This window comes from Opisthocomus hoazin, chromosome 15, assembly GCF_030867145.1.
Source record: "Opisthocomus hoazin isolate bOpiHoa1 chromosome 15, bOpiHoa1.hap1, whole genome shotgun sequence".
In the NCBI taxonomy this organism is placed as follows: domain Eukaryota; kingdom Metazoa; phylum Chordata; class Aves; order Opisthocomiformes; family Opisthocomidae; genus Opisthocomus; species Opisthocomus hoazin.
In genome coordinates, this window is record NC_134428.1 from 13,748,267 (window position 1) to 13,766,938 (window position 18,672).

Consider the following 18,672-nt stretch of genomic DNA (forward strand, 5'->3'; position numbering starts at 1 on the left):
GGAGGCATATTGGCAGTGATATAGCAAAGGGGTTTGGGTACAAGAACCATTCCTTTGTGTCCTCCTGCTTACAATCTACAGCAGCTCTTGTTTGGTGTGGTGTTTTAGTAGGTGTCTTCAAGATGTCTCATCTCGCCCAGCCCTTGACTCAGATGTTCCCAGCCTTTCACAGTGTTTTGGGACACTGGTATCCCACAATCTTAGACTCACCTCCTGTGGGTTTTTTCTTCTCCTACAAGAAGTGTCCCGTTCTTTTCTCTCCTCTGCCCACAGGAGAAATGATCTTATCGGGGGACAAGGACGGGCTCGTGGCTGTCAGCAGCCCTCGCACCGGAATGACTATCCGCATCCTGGCCGACCACAAAGGCTCCCCCATCACCGTCCTCCAGTGCACCAGGAAGCAGGTGAGACCTCGCCCTCTGCCCCGGCACTGCGGGACTGAGTCCCCCGTGTGTCACTGCACACCTGCCGGAGGCAGCAGCAGCGTGGCCGCTTTGGTCAGCGAGTTTGCTTCGCTGTCCCTCACCTTTCCTCTTCGGGCCCCCATCCCCTCCAGTAACTTCTGTTCAGTTTTTCCAGGGATGTCTTCGGTTGGGTAAAGCCGCAGGCGTTGCAGGTGCGGCCCTGAGCGAGGCTGTGCCTGCGGGCAGGGGGACCTTTGGTGGCCGTTGTAGACGTGCTGCACGCAGGTGTGATGTGTGCTCGCACCGCAGGCTGTCGGAGAGCAGCACCCCTTGTGAGCAGCCTGGGCTGCGAGCCCCTGTGCCCCCGAGAAAGGGCTCGGCATGCTTTCCCCAATCTGCTCTGTGGCAGCCTGGCCTCCTGTGCATAGCTAGCTCTTTGTACAGTTCCTCTGTGGAACTAGGAAGCAGCAGTGTGATGGTCTTAGCATCTCCTTTGTCCTTCTCTTCACATGGAGTCTTTTTCCTTTGCACAGCAGAAATAAGAATAATTTTGCCCAAGTTCTCAGGCTTTAAAATCATCCATGCTGCAAGGCTGTGTTCCCTGGTATTTCTAGAAGTAGGAGATCCTCCTCAGTTTTAGGTGAAGGGCATCATTAGGGGACACACAGTATCTGCAAGCACCCGCCGAGGAGATGTGCAGATCCGGAGGGCGTCCCAGAGGAGAGATCTGTGTCGGCCATGCCCGCAGCTCACCCCTCCTCCAGCAGCCTCTTCTGCTGGGGCTGAAGCGTGCCACTGGTTCCAATACCATGGCTTCCTTGTCCTATTTTATTCTAAGTGACTTTAAGCACTGCCCAAATGGAAGTTGATCCTGGCGTTGATCCCCTGTGGCATAAGGCCTGTGTTCCATGAGCTCCTGCCTCACACTAGCTCTAGCGGCAGCTTTGCTTAAAGCTTCTGTACTGCCAGAGTCACAGCCTTGCTTTTATTTTCCATAGTACCGTGACTTTGGTGTGGAAGGAGGCGAGCTCTGGCTGGCCACCAGCTCTGACCGGCGGGTCAGCGTCTGGGCCTCCGACTGGCTGAAGGATAAGTGCGAGCTCCTCGACTGGCTCAGCTTCTCGGCTCTGGCCGGCCCCGAGGTGAGCGTGGCGGCTGCCAGCCCCTGCCTGCTCCTAGCACGGGTCTCGGCACAGGCTGAGCCGGAGGGGAGGGATGCCTCAAGGCTCTGTGCGGGATGGGGCCAAAGAGAGAGTGTGTGCTTAGCAAAGTCATCTTCATTAGTTCTGCTGCTCGTAGAGTATCTTGTTTATGCACCTTCTTGCGTGTCGACAGGCAGTGGGAATTGTAGCGGTGCCTAACTGCTGGGAAGAACTGACTTTGTAAGCATGAGGAGTCAAAAACTGCATCTGCAAAGAGCTGACACCCCTGTGCTACGCAAAACAGAGCATGGGCAGCAGTGAGCACAGCGCGCAGGAGAGAGAGCTAATTATGAGCATGCTGCTAACTTTGACACTCCCAAAGAGTATGAATATTCAGAGCCTGGAGCCCAGTGATGGGTTTATAAAGCCAAATACTCTAGCCCTGCATGTCTGTGATGCTTTGCAGGCACTTGGGCTCCCACCCAGGTGTGGGATTTAGGCAGCAGAACACCTGCTAGAAAGAGGGGAGGGTCTGCATCGGGCAGGACGTGGAGATGGTCCCTGATGCACGCGACATTGGCATGCAGAGGGAGCTGGGTCTTTTCGAGGGGGCAAGCGGTGGTGCCTCAGCCTGCCGCCCTCGGGGCCAAGCGCCGTCTGGGCCCATATAGCAGCTGGGTTCTGTCAGCATTTCTCCTGTTTGTTTCCAAAACAATGGATTTCCTCTCCGTGAAAGGAAACTCACTACAGGTCTCCCCACAGTGAACAGGGGAAGGATTGATCCCGCATCCACTACTAAAGGTCTCTTTTCTGGGCCCTATTTTCTTGTGTTAAACCGATTCATAATGCAATCTCACCTTCAGGCCCACATAGCAGTAATACCTTGGTGGAAATTCAACCTGTTGGACCCTCATGTGTCTTGCTTCTGTGACAGTAAACAATTTGCTTCAGGTTTCCATGGCAGTGTGTGGTTGCTCCATACTGCTTTGCCGTGAGCACGTCTGAGATGGCAATGCAAGAGGGAGGAAACAGCCTCCATCGTAGTAATTTCCTGCTGCTCAGACACCCGCAGCCCAAGGGCTGGTGTCCCTCCATGCTCTCCTTATGTCCCCCTCTGTGTTGAGTCGGGCTGGAGAAACTAGCCTCAATTTTGTGCCCTTTGGTTTCCCCCACCAGGGTCTCATCAGCCTCCCGCCCAGCCTGGCCGCATTCTGCCCTTGGGAACCCAGTACTCTGGTCTACGTCGGCTTTGGGATGCAGAAGGAAGCCTTGTTTTACAGTCTGCGCAAGAAACAGGTATTCGTGCCCTGCCAGGCACGCCTCTGCAGCAGCGGGGCCATGGCCACATCAAACGAGGTGCAGTGGGGGGAGGCAGTGCTGCCCTGCGCGTAAAGCCAAGGCTGAGGGTGTGCGGTGGGCTCAGGCAAGCAGCTGCTCGGGGCAACAGCTTTTCATCTCGAACCCTGAGTCTGGCCCGTGTAACTGGTGAGCAGCAGGGCCCTGCCCTGCCTTGAGCTGCGTCTGGGCAGGGTGCCAGTCCCTCCTGCTGCCCTGCTGCCTTTCGATCCAACTGGAGGGAAGGTGTTTGCTTTCAGGAGCGCTAATGGTCTCTAAATCGTTGAGTCGAGTCCCCTCTGGAAAGTCGATGCCTTTGGCAGGTTTCCGAGCTCTGAGAAGCGCTGTGCATCTGTCAGCCTCCCCTTTGAGAGGAGCCCTTTACCCTCCTAATGACCATCACTAGAGCAGCTCCGGTCTTCAGCCTGCTCATTTCTGAGGCGTTGGTGTGTTTCTCTTGCTGGAGCACAGGTAGTTGAGAAGATTGCCTTGCCATACTTCGCCACATCGTTGAGCCTGTCTCCTGCAGCACGCTTCATGGCTGTCGGCTTCGGCGGTGAGTACCAGAGGGTGCTGTGGGCTCTGCTGCCCGGGCTGCCTTGCCACCACGTTACCTTCCATGAGGAGGGATCTCCCCTTCTTGCTGAGAAGGAACCAAGTATCCTTTTTCCTTTAAATGAGACATGTGCACACACCAGCCCCTGCCCTCGTAACCTGGGACTGCAGTCCCAGGACCGTGGGTAGCTGCCCTGCTCCCAGGCAGCGTATGTGTCAGGCAAGAAGAAAGCTCTGGGAGACTCACAGATCAGAAACAAGATGTGTGAGCTTAGTCCTGTTTGTCAGTGAGCAGGATTTGTCGCTCGAATGACTCCTTGGGGTTACAAGCTGTCTTCATCATTAATGGCCTCAAGTTGCATCAGGGGAGGCTTAGATTGGATACTAGGAAAAATTTCTTTACTGGAAGAGTGGTCAGGCATTGGAACAGGCTGCCCAGGGCAGTGGTGGAGTCACCATCCCTCTAGGGGTTCAAAAAACATGTAGATGCGGCACTTCGGGACATGGTTTAGCAGGCATGGTGGTGTTGGGTTGATGGTTGGACTTGATGATCTTAGAGGTCTTTTCCAACCTTAATGATTCTACGATTCTATGATCTCTGCTTACGAGCAAACAGCTCTCTGGCTGTGTGACCCTACAGCCCAGGAGGCAGACGGGACCTTTCCCCAGCACAGGGACGATCAGCACCTTGCTCCCGTAGCTGTTTGTGTCTGCCTGGGGTGACAGCTGTATGTCCATCGCGCTCTGACAGCGGCTCCTGAGAGCAGGGTGAGCTCCACGCCCACCCCAGAGCTGCAGGGCACCCGCTGAGCCCAGGGCCGGGCACTTCAGGGGGGTGCGAGACAGCAGAGCTGCACTAACGCGTGCTGCCTCATCCGTTACTGCAGTGTAACAGCCTGACATGTAGCCTGGAGCTGCCTTGTCACACTCTCTCCCCCTTACCAGCTGTTAATTGCCCGCTTGCTTCGGCAGGAAGCTGTCCCCTGTTGCTCGCTGTCTCGACGTGCAGCTCAGCAGGGGCGAGGGGGCCTGGGGGGTGATCCGGAGCGATGCTCCCAGCAGGGACAAGCCCCATGGCGGCGGAGCCTCCTCCCCCCAGCACTGAGCCCTCTCCTTTCCCCACAGAACGGCTCCTAAGGCTGCTGCGCTGCCCAGCCGGCGAGGCGCAGGACTACGCCGGCCATGATGACGCTGTCCACCTCTGCCGCTTCGCCCCCTCCGGCCGCCGCCTCCTCACGGCCTCCCACAGCGCCGTCCTCGTCTGGGAGCTCACAGGCGGCTGAGCTGGGAGGCCCCTGGACCAGAGGCGCTTCTCCAGCGGGGGCGGAAGGCCGGCAGCATCCCCCAGGCCCGGCCCCGGCTCCTGGGTCAGGCCCCAGTTTAGGCCTCAACCAGGCCCCAGCCACAATCTCGGCTCCACCCGCGGGTTGCTGGGGCCGGACGCTGCGGTGGGCCCGCAGGCCAGGCCCTGGGGCGGTTGCGGGATGTGTTTTACACAATGGTTTTTTTTGCCCTTTTTGGTTTTGTTAATAAAACATCGAAAACTGAAAAGGAGGTCTGGAGGTGCTGCGCGCCGCCCCCGCCCGCCAGGGGGCGCCGCTCTGCCCGCGCCGCTCTGCGCCGCCGCTCGCTGGTGCGGCCGGAAGCGTGGAGGGGGGGGAGGGAGGCGGCGGCGGCCCCGGGCGCGGCCGGGCGCCACCATGAAGCGGGACGTGAGGATCCTGCTGCTGGGAGAGGGTAAGGCGGGCGGCGGGGGCGTGCCGGGGGCGGCCTGGGGCCCGCGGGGTGCCGCCCGGCAGCGGGAGGTCCTCGCCCGCGGGGAGCGGCGGGGCCTACTCGTGGGCCCGGCCCCCGGGGGAGGGGGCGGCGGGGCGGGAGGCCTGAGCCCCGCCGTGACGGCCTCGGGAGCCGTGCCCTCCGGCCGCCGCTGCCACCCCCGGGGTCCCCCGTTCCGGGGGCGGCCGCTGGCCTTGGGGTGTCCCCGGTAGCCCCGGGCTCCTCGCCGCAGGTGAGCAGGGCAGAAGCGCCGCGCCGCTTTACCTGCCGCCGTCCCGCGGCCTCCCGTAGGGCAGGGACACCGACGTGCCCTTCGCCCCGGGCCAGCCGCTGGCTCCGATCGTGGCTGCCGGTGCCAACATCTGCCCTTTCTTTCCTAGCCCAGGTGGGGAAGACATCTCTGATCATGGCTCTGGTGGGCGAGGAGTTCCCTGAAGAGGTGAGCGTCAGAGGGGGGACACCCCTGGGCCCCCTCTCTGGGAGCCCTGCCAGGCAGCCGTGGCTCTCTCCCGAGTGGCACCGGCCCAAGGCAGGGGTGTGGCTCACCAGACACTGGTGACAGCCGCGGGGCTGGTTTGGGTGAGCTTTAGTCTGCGAGGACCGCATGGAGCTCTAGCTGAAATTATATTTTTTCCAGTTTGTGCTCTAATCCCTGACTTGGGGCACCAGCTGCCCTGGGGAGGGGCGTAGGTACCACTCAGGGCCCTGGTCCCCGCTGCAGCAGCAGCCAGCGCACCATGGCTGGGGGTCTCTGTGCCCACAGCGCAGCAGGCTGTGGGGCCCAGCTTCACCCTGCATGGCAGGGCCATTTGCTCCCCAGCTCCGGCCTTGCTGCCACGGCACCAGGACAGAGCCCTCAGAAGGGGCCGAGCTGCATTCGCTGTCCTTCCGTGTGTGTGTCTGGAGACAGGTTTGGTGCTTTGAGCTGGGCCACCTGTGAGGAGCAGCATCCAGCTCACCTGCCTGTGCCCCATGGAGCCTCCAGCTTGGCAGCTCATGGTCGCATCATGGTTTGGATAGGGAAGAGGGATCAGTCTGGCTGGACATGCTTGCTCTGTACCGTCAGGCAGCTTCTCCCGCTGCCCACAAGCAGATGGTGCCCACTGGGACGTTTGCGCTGGGAAGCGTTAGCTGCGGGGGCTCGGGGGAGGACTGGCTCCACGCATCTTCCCATGCTCTTGCAGCAAAGCCCGGGCAATCAGCTTAGCACTTCTCCCAGCTGCCAGGAGATCAGGCCGGAGAGATGGGGGAGTGCTGAGGGCTTATCTCCGGAGCTGTGGCAGGGGCGGCAGCGCTGAATTGTCTGAAAGCCGGCTTCCCTGGTGGGACTCAGCGCCATCAGACGCAGTGTCTCGAGGGAGGGCTCGGGGCCGGGAGGCGGTTGGAGGTTTCACCACAGGGACGCTGGCTGTATGAGCACTGGGCTGCAGCGAGCTGCAGCTGCAGCCTGGTGGGCCCAGAGCAAGCTGTGGTCTGGAGCTCATCCCGCCCTGGCAGGGAGGGCGCTGGGCAACAGCCATGTTGGAGTCTGAAGCCCCTTGTCACCCATCCTGTCGGTAGCGTTCTGCATGGCTGACTGGAACAGAGTCTGCTGGCTTTGCAGGTGCCCCCTCGCGCAGAGGAGATCACAATCCCGGCTGACGTCACCCCCGAGAAGGTCCCCACACACATAGTGGACTACTCAGGTAGGGCCCCATCCCTCCTCACTCCCTGCCAGCCTCGCTTTTCCACTGTTCTGGCCGGCTGAGGGGAGTGGGAAGAGGTCCCTTCTGCTGGGGATGGTTGGTGACAGCTCTCTTCCCCGTCCAGAGTCGGAGCAGACGGAGGATGAGCTGCAGGAAGAGATTGCTAAGGTGAGCAGGGCTGGACGGGGGTGTTGCGAGGCAGGAGACTGCAGTGCCCATAGCCCTGCAGCCAGCAAGTGACACGTGGCTGCTGGCTCTCCCCGTTAGCCACCCAGAGATGCACAGGCAGTTGGTTATCTGTGGATTAATGCTGTTGGTTTGTTTAGAGGTTTGTTTAATCCTTCTCTGTCTTGTAAGCTGTTGTATGTGGCTTGTCCTAGCCCTTCGGGGAGCCTCCAGAAGGAGAGTGGTGGGGGACAGCTCGCTGCACATCGGGAGGTGGAGGAGGCTGCCGAGCAGATGATGTGCTCTTAGCCTCGGGGTGTTCCCGACGGACTCAGAAGAGGGGGGAAGCATTTGCTGAGCTTGGGCAAGAGCCCCTTGCTCCCTGCATTAGGTCTCTGGCTGCCTGATGAAGCAGTGGCACAGAGGATTTGGCTGGGGAGCTGGAGCCCCAGGGAGCGCTGGGCAGGCAGGAACGAGGGCTCCCACATCCCTTGGAGCAGTCATGGAGGAATAATCCAGCCGGCTGGCTGGGGTGGGCCCAGCTGCTCTTCTCTGCCCTGGGATTAACCTCAGCTCTGCACAGAGGAGGACCTCTTGGTTATGGGTAATAAAACTGTCTCTCCTCTGTGCGTCTCATGTGAACAAAGCTATTTAATCTCTCCACCTCAGTGGCTAACGGGCAGGGAGGTGGGCCAGCGGGCACGGGGGTCCTGCTCCCTCCGTCCAGACGGCATGAATATGCAGAGGCTTAAAATGGCTCCAGGAAATCCTGCCTAAACCCTCGTGTGTCCTCAGGATTAGCACTGAACTCTCTCCTGAAAGGGCCAGTGATCCCTCCAGTCTGCCACGAATAAAGCGTTGGTGTTAGCACTGTCTGCACGGGGTTCGGGAGGGGAAGAGGCCAGCGGCCGCCGGCCAGGCGTGGGGCACAGGCAGAGCCGTCGTGGGGGGACAGCGAGGTGTAGGAGCAGGGAACCGGGGTGTCGGGCGGGGAGGAGATGTGCTCATGGCAGCTCCGTTGGCAGGGCTGAGGCAGAAGAGCAAGACTTTGCTCCAAGCAGCCCGTTGTAGAGCTCATGTTGACAGCGGGCGAGTGGCCGCCATCAGAAGGCTGTGCGTACGTGTACACGCTCACGCGCGCTCAACTGCCGCCGCCATTTCAGTGCAAGCACAACAGCAGCATGTGGGGCTGGGGCTGCTGGGCCGCGGGGCCGTGGCAGGGCTGTGCCTCGGGCCCAGGCTGCCTCCCTGCTGCGGTGAGCGTGCTGCAGGGACCCTCACTCACCACCCTCTGCTGCTTCTGTCTTGCAGGCCAACGTGGTCTGTGTGGTATACGATGTCACCAAGGAGGCCACGATCGAGAAGGTAACGGGTCCCGTGCTGGAGCCCTGAGCAGCCCGGCTCCGGCAGCAGCGCCGGAGGGGAAGGAGTTCCCAGCGCTGGGTCCTTCCCGGCCGCTGTTTGGTGTGGGTGGGTACTGATGCCCCCCAGCCCTGCAGGGGATTTGGGGTTTGAGACCCCTGCAAGCAGAGGCAGGCTGAGCACAGTCCAAGCTTACTCCTACACTGGCTGTTGTCCTCACGTGCTGGGGGACAACAGGCTTGTCACATCCTTCTGCTGGCACCCAGCAATCCCTGGGTTTGCTCTGCCTGCTGGTGCGGGGGAACGCCGGGGAGCAGATGGCTGCAGGGCCCTGCTGACTGCCACAGCGCACGTGCTGGGAGCTGTGCTGGGAGCTGCCTCTCCCTCCCTCCCCAGGCTGTGCTGACAGGCCTTTCCCTGTGCTCGCCTTTCAGATTCGCACAAAGTGGATCCCCATGGTGAACGGGGGACTGGAAAAGGGCTCCAGGTACCGTGTGCGGCGTGGATACAGAATTGGGGGATTTGGGGGGGCTGTGGGGTGTCCATCACCCTCATCTTCTTCTGAGGTTACTGAGATCAAACCAGCTTTGTGGCTTGTGGCCAGACTGCTTGTAGCAGAAGGACGTGGGGGCTTTTGTCCCTCACAGATCTAGCAGAGGCAGAGGGCCATGGGTGAGGGTTCCTTCCCCCCTTGATCGCTTCTCAGCCGGGCAGGGAGAGGAGGCTGCTGAGGGAGCATGGGAGCACAGAAGCCGCAATCTGTGTGTGGATCGCTTAGGCAGAAGGCTGCTGTGCTGGATTAAAGGCTCCTGAACATATTGTTGCTGGGTGAAAGCGTAAGCGGGATCAGGCAGTCTGTTGCTCCAGATGGATGCTCCCAGCCGTGGGAGGCAGGAAAGCTGCTCTGGCCCTTGCGGAGGAGGCTGGGGAGGCTCCCCGGCCTCCTGCCTGAGAACATGCCTGGCTGGGGCAGGGCCGAGACCAAGAGAGGGCTGGGCTCGCTCATGCTCTCTGACACTGCGTCTTTCTTCCCCAGGATCCCCATTATTTTAGTAGGAAACAAGTCTGACCTGCAAGTGGGGAGCTCCATGGATGTCATCCTGCCCATCATGAACCAGTTCTCGGAAATCGAGACGTGCGTGGAGGTGAGGGAACTGGAAGGTTTCTGCTAAGCCTCCCTGAGGGGTAGGAGCACTTGTCTGGCATGAGCCAGGGAGCCTTCCTGCTTGTGGAGGCCTGCCCTGCTAATGTTGCTCTCCAGAAGTAGCCCTGTCTGGGAGGGCCTGTGCTTTAGGCTTTCTGTCCTTCACCCTCCTTGCAGGGAGTGGGCGTCAGTGTCTGCCCACTCTGGCTCTCTGGCAGCAACTGGCGTAGGAGCTACATGCAGCCCCTGTTGGCTCTGGGGCTGTGGAGTGGGCTCAGCAAAGCCAGAGCACAAGCAGGAGGTTTCCCTTTAGTTTCTTCCTAGTGGTGGACAGACATTGCTCTGTGCTTTGACGCACAACTTGTCTGGCTCGGGGAGCTTCTGTCATCCTCCTCCTGCCCCTTGTCACCAGCCTATCGCCTGTCCCCGCTCACAGGGCTGTCTGTTCCTTTGAATCCCCAGTGCTCTGCCAAGAACCTCAAGAACATCTCTGAGCTCTTCTACTATGCCCAGAAAGCTGTGCTGCACCCCACTGCCCCCCTCTACGACCCAGAGGAGAAGCAGGTAGGAAGTGCTGCTTGCAGCTCTGGAGGAGTCTCCTTCCCGTCCCAGCGCTCTGGTCTGGTGCTCTGCTTTTGCCCCCGGGTAGGAGAGTGGAGAGTTTGGGCCAAGGCAGCCAGGTCAAGGCGAAGGTGGTACCCCTGGGGGTAGCTGACAGGAAAACACCCATCTGCCATGCTCAGCCCAGCCAGCTGAGCGTATCCGGATCAGAGAGATCTGCAAGGAACCGGGACATGTTGGGGCAGAAGCCCTCGTGCTTCAGACTCTGTGGCAGCCATGGTGGGAAGGGTGCAAGAGAAGACTTCCCTATGGGCTGTTCTGCTTTGGACTCCCACCTCCAAAGTGGCGGTGGTACTGGCCTGGCTGGACCGTGTTCCCAGCCAGTGTGGGAAGGGAACACCTCTGCACACGGGGTTTCAGGAGGCAGGAGGAGGGGCCGGTCTGAAGCTGATGTCCTGTTTTGGTCACTGTGGTTGGTCCCTTGCAGCTGAAACCTGCATGTGCACGCGCACTGACCCGGATTTTCAACCTCTCGGACCAGGATAACAACCAGATCCTTAGTGATGATGAACTCAACTACTTCCAGGTGGGGCTGGCTGCAGAGCTGAGGTATTCACCAGTCCCTTGTGGAAAAGCCCCGGGGTCCGCTTTCCTTCCAGTGCCAGGCAGAAGGGCTGCCCCTCTCCTGACACAACCGTCCTGTTTGTGTTCAGTTATTCCACTGCTGCACAGCTAAAGCACTGTAGGGTGCATCTAGGAGCACGTGGGGGATCCACAGGTCTTCCATCTTCACTAAGCTTGGGCCAGGTTTGCGGTGCAATTGGAAGAGCAGGAGGCTGGGGAGATGTTGATAGTCACATGTTACTGGGATGCTGAGGAACAGCGGTTTGGTCAGGGTCCAAGGCAGTAATGACTTAGCTGGGTGGATTTTCTCTGCTGGAAACACTGTCTCCGTGCTGGGGGAGAGGGATGCTGGTGAGACAGGGGGTTGTGCTGTCTGTGTGCTTTGCTGACGACGACCTTCTTTCTCTTGGGAGGTAGAAGTCCTGCTTCGGAAACCCTCTGGCTCCCCAGGCCCTGGAGGATGTGAAGATGGTTGTGTGGAAGAACACCACAGACGGGGTGCAGGACAACGGCCTGACGTTGAATGGTAACAGCACAAGGGCTCCATGTTCCTTCCCAGCAAGGGAAGGAGGGAGCCATCTCCTTGGGCACGTTGTGAGGGCCACTGTCCTTGAGCTGAGCCTCTTGGCTCTCAATCCAAGCCTGATTAGGACCTCTTGTCAAAGCAAGCCTGAGCCTGCTGTGGCTGCTAGAGCTCTCTGTCCAAGCAGCCTGTTTTCCCAGGGAAAGCACGATCCTGAGGAGTGGATCCCTGAGGCTGAGTGCTCAGCTGGCCCTGCTGTGTCTGAACCACCCAATCTCTCCTGCAGGCTTCCTCTTCCTCAACACACTCTTCATCCAGAGGGGCCGGCACGAGACCACATGGACCATCCTTCGCCGCTTCGGGTACGACGACGAGCTGGAGCTGACGGATGACTATCTCTACCCACAGTGCGTATCCTGCCATGGAGTGGGGCGGGCAGGGTGTGACATCCTTGTGGTGCGCAACTTGGCCTCCCCAGCGTCTTTGGCTCCTTTCTGCACCCTGGCGTGTACTGTGTTCCTCAGCTGAGGCCGAATCCGCCTCCTTAGCTCACGGTCAGGTTCTTGGTCCTCACCTTCCCCTGTGGACAGGAGCTGACACAGGGGGTTGGTGACAAATACAGTGGGCCTTGGAGCTGCTGACTGTTGCTGGCACTGGTGGAGTTGGGGAGTGAAGGCCTGTCCCTGACTTCCCGTGACATCAGCAAGGGGGTTTTGAAGGCTGTCTGTCTCTGCCTGAGCTGAGGCAGAACGGCTCTGTCGGGAGCAGCAAGCTGTCAGCGTAGCGCTCCCGGCTGATTCTGCAGCTGCTGTCTCTTCTCTGCTCCCTGCCACCCCGGAGGTGGTGATCTGGCAGTAATGAAGGGGTTTGGCTTGTGAGCTGCCTCATCCTCTCCCCAGGCAGCTGGCTGCGCGGGGAGGCGACAGGGCCTGGGCTGGTGGAAAGCACCCCGGGGCTAGTGCTGTGCCCTGCTGAAGCCCTGGGCACGAGGCAGACCGAGGGCTACATCATCTCCCAGGCTGCTTGGGCAGCGCGGATATGCCGAGGAGAGGCCGCTGTGCACCCTGGAGGGCTTCTCCCCAAAGCAGGGGGCTGTGTCAAGGAATAGCCAGGCCTGCAGATGACCGCTGGGTGGGGAGCTGTGTGCTCTGAGTGAGATCTGGTTTGTCCAAAGACCCATTCACATGCTGCTCTTCGTTCAGGGCTTGACGCTCACTTGGGTCTCTTCTGACAGGTTCCGCCTTCCCCCCGGCTGCTCCACGGAGCTCAACCACTTGGGCTACCAGTTCCTGCAGCGGCTGTTTGAGAAGCACGACAAGGTGGGCAGCGCGCGGTGGAGCTGCCTGGGGAGGGGATGCTCTCTGCTGGGCCTGCATGCTTGGGGGTAGCTGCTCTCCTGTCCACCTCTCTGCGCCAGGGAGCAGACGTAGCGCCGGCAAAGGGCTTTCCTCTGCCACAGCGCTCCCTTCATGGCTTCTTGCCGAGGCTCTGGGAGCAGGAGGTGGTCACTGCAAGCTGCAGGTAGTCTGATGGCACATCAAGGGCCTGGGGTTGTGGTCGCTGCCCTTGACCAAAGGGCAGCCGGTAAAGTTTGGGCCTTCAGGGGATGGGTTGGAGCTAACATCAGACTGGCGTAGCCCCTCGTGGTGCCTGGCTGCAGCACGCAGGGTGGCAGGGAGAGCGGGCACAGCTGCTGGCCTGCAGCCACGGACCAAGCACAAGCATCTGCGTGGCCGTCAGCCCTGTGGAGGGGGTGCCAGGCCAGAGAGAGGGAGAAAGCAGCTGATTTGTGCTGTGCTCTGGCTCTTTGGAGAGTGGGAGAAGGGGATGTACTGGGTCTGTATGCACCTGCTCGGACTAGTTATTCAGATGTTGATGTGCACCTGGGGTATGGCAGCTCTGTGGCCACGGGGAATTGCAGCACGAAGTCGATGCACGTCCCTGTGTGCCCAGAAGCCAGCAGATCCTCTGTGGCATGGCCCTATGGCACACCAGCCTGGAGGAGCTGCCTTGGAGTGTGGTTAGCTGGTGGCCAGCAGCGCGCCGCTGCATGCAGACCTTGGGTTAGTTACCCCGCAGTGTGGAGGGCCAGGCTGGAGCGACACAGGCTGCTGCGTGGCAGCTGGCCCCAGGGAACCTCAGGGCTGCGGGGCGAGTGTGGATGGGTCCTGCCCAGTAGCAGGGCCAGCACTGGTTCCAGCCGCAGTCGCAGAGCAGAATTGGCCTGTCTCTTGTGCAGTGATTGGAGTCCCTGGGGCACAGGCTGCCCGCACGCTCACGCAGCTCCGGCCTTGCTTGCAATTGATTTCTGCCATTGAAAGCATCCCTGTGTCATTCTGCAGCAGCGAGCAGGGTGGCTTGTGTGCTGGGGACCCTCTCTGGACCCCAGCAACGCTTGATGTGGCTGCAGAGAGCTGCCGGTGCGTGCATGGGCTGTGCCCTGCCTCAGCTGCTGACTCCCCTTTGTCTCGGCAGGACCAGGACGGAGCCCTCTCCCCTGCAGAGCTGCAGAACTTCTTCAGCGTCTTCCCCTGTGTGCCCTGGGGCCCCGAGCTCTACAACACGGTATGCACCACTGATAAAGGCCTGCTTTCCCTGCATGGATTCCTCTGCCAGTGGACGTAAGCTCAGTCCCTCTTCCCTGCCTTTAGTCACATCGCGTAGCCCTTGCTGACCTTACCGGCTTCCCGGTGCGCTCTGTCTCTCCAGGCTTGTGGCTTACCTGGATGTGCGGCACTGCCTGGAGTGCCTGGGCTACTTGGGCTACCCCATCCTCTCGGAGCAGGACTCCCAGACACAAGCCCTCACGGGTACGGCCATGCCCTCCCCTCCTGTCGCGACTCTGGTCCCTCCTCTCGCTCACCCAGCCTCTCTCCTGCCAGTGACCCGGGAGAAGAGGATCGACCTGGAGAAAGGCCAGACCCAGAGAAACGTCTTCCTCTGCAAGGTGCTGGGAGCCCGGGGCGCAGGCAAGTCCGCCTTCCTGCAGGCCTTCCTCGGCAGGAGCCTCGCGGTGAGTGGCTGCTCCCCTCTCCGCCGCGCTGCGGCAGGGCGTCCTGGCGGAGCAGGAGGCAGAGCCGAGAGGCCATTGAGCGATCTGCCGCGTGACGGCATCTTGCTGCCCGTGGCCAGGCCCCGGCAAATGGCTTCACACCCCTCTCCGTGCCAGTGGTGCCGGTTGCTGTGGCTCTTGCGTCCTTGATTTTGCCTAAGGCAGCGGGCCCAGTCCCCTCTGCTTTTCCCGATGATCTGGAGGGTTGTGCCTTTCCCGGGCAGCCGTATCTCCCCGAGGTGATGCCAGCTTTCCCTGCTTGTTACGAACGGCACCGAGCCTCGTGGCAGTCACCAGCTGCCCTTCAGGTGGCTGTTCCACCGCGGGGGCTCGGGGCAGGGTGAAGCGCTCTCCCTCCCACAAGCACTGCTCTTGCTCCCTGCTGTCTGAGACAGTGTTTTCGTCGGTGGCAGGCCCAGAGGGAGACCCCAGGAGAGCCGTCCCTCTACGCGATCAACACGGTGCAGGTCAACAGCCAGGAAAAGTACCTTATAGTAAGTCAGGGAGAGGAGGGAATCGCCGCTGTGTCTGGCTCACAGCGGGGCTGGGCTGCGTCCCCCTGTATTGCTGCAGCGCTATCCTGGCACCGCTGGGCTCGGCTGTGGTTGCGGTCACGGTGGCGCGGTCTGTGTGCCGGTGTGAGGAGCAGCCGATCTACTCGAGACGGTGCTGTGCCACGCATCTGTTCCTCTCCTGCCCCAGCTGTATGAGGTCAGCGCTGACACAAAGTTTGTGAAGCCGTCGGATGCAGCCTGCGATGTCGCCTGCTTCATCTACGACCTGAGCGACCCCAGATCCTTCAGCTACTGTGCCGGTGTTTACAAGGTAGCTGGCAGGGGCCCTGTGGGACTTCACTTTGCATGGCAGCCCTGCGTCTCCCAGGGTTCGGTCGCTTACCCCTCGCTGGGACTTCTCCCTGTCTCTACAGCAACACTACGTGGACAGCCAGATCCCCTGCGTCTTCGTGGCCTCCAAGACAGACCTGCCAGAAGCGAGTCAGCAGCCCGGGCTCTCCCCCGCCGAGTTCTGCTACAAGCACTGCCTCCCGCCGCCCTTCCGCTTCTCCTGCCACGGCCAGGGCCTGCCTGGCACCACCATCTACACCAAGCTGGCCACCGCCGCCACCTTCCCGTTAGTATCCGTACCGCGGAGGGGGCTCTCGGCTGGGGGCAGAGCTTGGGGAGGGGGCTGTGTCCAGACCCTGCCTCTGCTCGTGGCGTTTGGTTTGGTTTCGCTCTAGCTCTCGGTGTTGCCTGTTGGTACAGGTCATTGAAACACAAGGGCCGCTGCTTCCCCTGCCCGGAGAGGGTGGAGGGGACACGGCTCTCTTCTGCCTTGTGCGTGTCTCTGGCGGATTTATTAGCTACATGCTGCCACAGGAGTTTTTATTTTTTAAGCCTAGGATAAAAAATGGTGGAGGGGAGTAGCCAGCCTAGTTTGCCAAGGTCTGCAGAGGTGGGGTGGCAGCTATTTTCTCCCGGTGAGATGGATCAGACTGAAAAAGAGGTCAGTGAAGCGAGACCTCCGTTGTCACAGCCTCCCTCGGGGGAGGTCTGGCAAGGAGATCGTGTCTGCGTGTGGCATCGCCCTGCTTGAGGGGCAGGGGGTGCTGAAAGCTGGGGGTCAGCACAGCGCCGGGGGCAGAGCCCTCCTGGGGAGAACATGTGGGTGCATTGGAAGACAAGGTGGAATTACTAGTGAGTAGTTTTCCCTCTAGCTTCTCTTCAATAAACAACTTTATTTTTAGAGATGACACTTTTTTTTTCCCCCTTCTGCAGTATTAAAATTTAAATATTCTTAATATATCTTAGGGTATGTGGTATAAATAAATAACAGCGTAATGGAGGGCCATGGATTGGTTGTTCTCCGCTGATTTAGTGGAAAATGAATAATGGATACGTCTTTGCTCCTCGGAGAGGAGCACATTCATGCAGGACAGCACATGTTTAGGAAGGGAAATGTGTACGCTTGGGCAGGAGCGGGCACCTTCCCTCGCTGCCCTGAGATCGGTGTCCCCGGCTCTGCCCGTGTCTCCGCCTGCGTCCGCTTCTAGGTCTCGGTGCTCTTGGAGTTGTAAAAGCAGCTTGACCTAGAAAGGCAGATACATACCTCCTTGCTTGTGCTAATTATTTAGGTGTTGGTGTACTATTTCCAGACCACGGGAGGGTGAAGCCACATCCGTCCCACCCTCGGGGCGGGGAGCCGCTCTTTGGCTTGGTGATGATGCCAGGCGGCAGGTGCTGTGGCTCACGGAGCCGGGGAGCCTTCAGCTGGGCTGTGGCCACAGGCCTGGAGCTGCGCCATTGTCACCATCCATCCCCGCAGAGACATCCCAACGGCCCTGCTTGGGGGGGAAGCGCTCCGGGCAGTTGGGGGTCTCTGCGCACCTCGCTCACTGGCCTCTTCTCTCTTTCCTTGCAGCCACTTGAATGCCGTGGAGCTGGGAGCCGCGTCCTTCTGGCTCCGGGTGGCTCTGGGGGCAGCGGTGACTGCTCTGGTAGGGTTCACACTGTACCGCGCGCTGGCCAAGAACAAATGAGAGTCGCCCTTCACCCCGTCCTCCCCGTGACACCAGCCTCCCCGTCCCGAATGACACGCCGGTGAGGGGCCCTGCCTCAAGCTGGTCCCGGTGGGAAATCCTCCTTTCCCCCCAGCCTGGACTGCAGGACCAGTGCAACCAGACTTCCGAGCACCAGCAGGACAGATCCCCCGGCACCAGCCGGCCTTGCTCTGCGGCCGCCTCGCCCACGCGGCTCCTGCCCAGCCATGGCAGCGGGGCCAGGCAGCTCTGCAGCTGGGGGATCACCCCCGTCTTTTACTCTGTTCATTTTTTTAACGCTGGTTTTTAGGCTCAAACATGAGTGTTTCAGTATCTGTTGGGCCGGGCAAATCGCTTCCCCAGAGGTCTGTGCTGGTGCCCTCAATGCTGGTGGGGGGCAACACCCCCGGAGCCCCCGGGGCCTCTGGCAGCAGCGGAGCTGTCAAATGGGCTCAGGGCTTCACCCCGGCGCCCACCTCCATCCCCAGCCCCTGTTTCCCTCTGCCCACACTGGGAAAGGCAGCTCTGAGGGGCCGGGCGCCAACACTCCCACAGCCCCTCTGTGCTGGGGTCTCTCCCGGCCCGGCCCGCTGGGACGCTGTGGCTGCAGCCCGCAGCCCTGGGCTGCCAGGGGAGGGAGCCGTACCCGGGACTTGGCCCAGTCTCCTCCTCTCTCTTTTTTTCTGCACAAAAATGCTCCGGAGTCCTTCAGCGTGCCAGGATCTCAGCCCAGCTGCCCTCCTGCCCTGCCCAGCTGCATGACCTGTCCCTTCACCACCCCTGCCCTGGCCACCAGTATTCATGGCCCACCCCTGGCCACCAGTGTTCATGGGCACCAGTATTCGCAGAGCCCCAGGAGCCCTGGGCAGGGCTGCGAGGGCGTAGGGTGCCCACTGCGGTCCTTTCCCGGCAGCGCTGGCGCTGAGCTGGTACCAGGCCGTGCCATACGCTGGCGTACGGCCCTTGCCCTGCCATCCCTTCCTCGGGGCCCTGGCTGTGGCGAGGCTGTCCCAGAGTCCGAAGCTCAGGGCGTTGCATCTCCTGGTACGACTGGAAGCTCTTTCCTCCCCTGTCCACTGCCCGCACCAGCGCCGGCCTTAGCTGCCGAGCAGCTGCCGTGACTTCAACCCAGCGCAAATCCAGGGCCAGGGTCCCGCAGCGTCCCCGTCTCCGAGTCCCAAAGAGCCCAGGGCAGCCTGCGCTGGCCCCCGCGCTTGGCTCGCGCCCATATCCGGGCCGTGGTCCTGGTGGGGGAGCCCAGGGCAGCTCCTGGCTCTGTGACACCAGCTCTTGGGCTGTTCGAGCACACTCGGGGTCGGTTTGTTTGCAGGCAGCTGGTGGGGCAGCACCCAGGTAACCGCTGGAGCTGCTTTGCTGTGTGTTTTGTCTATTTTAACTTTTTATCGTGGCCTGGAGCCAGCGAGGGGGTTGAGAAGTTGCTAGGTGGCAGCCGGCATCTCTTACGGGCGCAGTCCCAGGGTGGTGTCCCCATCCTGCCGGTTTCCCGGTCCCCAGCGCTGGCCCGACGAGGGGGCCCCTGCCTGTGCTGGCGCCGCTCTGCCAGCCGGGAGCCCACTGCCATCGCGCTCACTGCTGGCCCGTGGCTCGTGGCACCGCCGGGGCCACATCCCTGGTGTTTCCATGTCCCTTCTCCGTGCCCGGGCCTGCCGTGTGCGGCTCTGCTAGCCAGGCCTGTGTCGGGTGGGCTGACCCCGCTCCCGGCGCCAGCCAAGGTCTGGCGAAGCCGTACTGTTTTAGGAGCTTTGTTCTCTACATCAAAATAAATTTTTACACACCTTCTGCTT

The 18,672-nt window shown here is 60.8% G+C and overlaps 2 protein-coding genes across 4 annotated transcripts in view; both read left to right on the forward strand.

The window, feature by feature from the left end:
* The window catches only part of WDR90 (WD repeat domain 90), a 31,925-nt gene extending 26,981 nt beyond the window's left edge, over positions 1-4,944 (forward strand). Inside the window, exons 38-42 of the mRNA XM_075436406.1 lie at positions 274-404; positions 1,403-1,546; positions 2,723-2,842; positions 3,353-3,437; positions 4,562-4,944. Coding sequence (XP_075292521.1) covers positions 274-404; positions 1,403-1,546; positions 2,723-2,842; positions 3,353-3,437; positions 4,562-4,719 — 638 coding nt within the window. The 3' untranslated portion in view covers positions 4,720-4,944. The remainder of the gene's footprint in view (positions 1-273; positions 405-1,402; positions 1,547-2,722; positions 2,843-3,352; positions 3,438-4,561) is intronic.
* Positions 4,945-5,096: 152 nt separating this feature from the next.
* Positions 5,097-18,667, forward strand: RHOT2 (ras homolog family member T2). 3 transcript variants are annotated; one of them, XM_075436415.1, is made up of 19 exons: positions 5,097-5,173; positions 5,593-5,651; positions 6,816-6,897; positions 7,022-7,065; positions 8,374-8,427; positions 8,859-8,911; positions 9,461-9,569; positions 10,031-10,132; positions 10,617-10,715; positions 11,171-11,279; positions 11,563-11,683; positions 12,511-12,595; positions 13,752-13,897; positions 13,986-14,086; positions 14,159-14,289; positions 14,742-14,822; positions 15,031-15,153; positions 15,257-15,459; positions 16,750-18,667. In XM_075436415.1, exons 1-19 carry the CDS (start codon positions 5,137-5,139, stop codon positions 16,865-16,867), a joined length of 1,857 nt encoding a protein of 618 aa, XP_075292530.1. In that variant the 5' UTR covers positions 5,097-5,136; the 3' UTR covers positions 16,868-18,667. The 3 variants fall into 3 exon arrangements, with proteins under 3 accessions (XP_075292530.1, XP_075292532.1, XP_075292531.1); XM_075436416.1 differs by having other exon boundaries at positions 5,103-5,173; positions 5,598-5,651; XM_075436417.1 differs by lacking the exons at positions 6,816-6,897; positions 7,022-7,065.
* Positions 18,668-18,672: the final 5 nt, after the last annotated feature.

What these genes read in the sequence shown, in the direction of transcription:
- RHOT2 (XM_075436415.1), top strand. Translation starts at nt 5,137, where the DNA reads ATGAAGCGGGACGTGAGGATCCTGCTGCTGGGAGAGG. An exon ending in GCGAGGAGTTCCCTGAAGAG is followed by an intron (nt 5,652 to 6,815) that starts GTGAGCGTCAGA and finishes CTGGCTTTGCAG; the next exon opens with GTGCCCCCTCGCGCAGAGGA. An exon ending in GCCAGGAAAAGTACCTTATA is followed by an intron (nt 14,823 to 15,030) that starts GTAAGTCAGGGA and finishes CTCCTGCCCCAG; the next exon opens with CTGTATGAGGTCAGCGCTGA.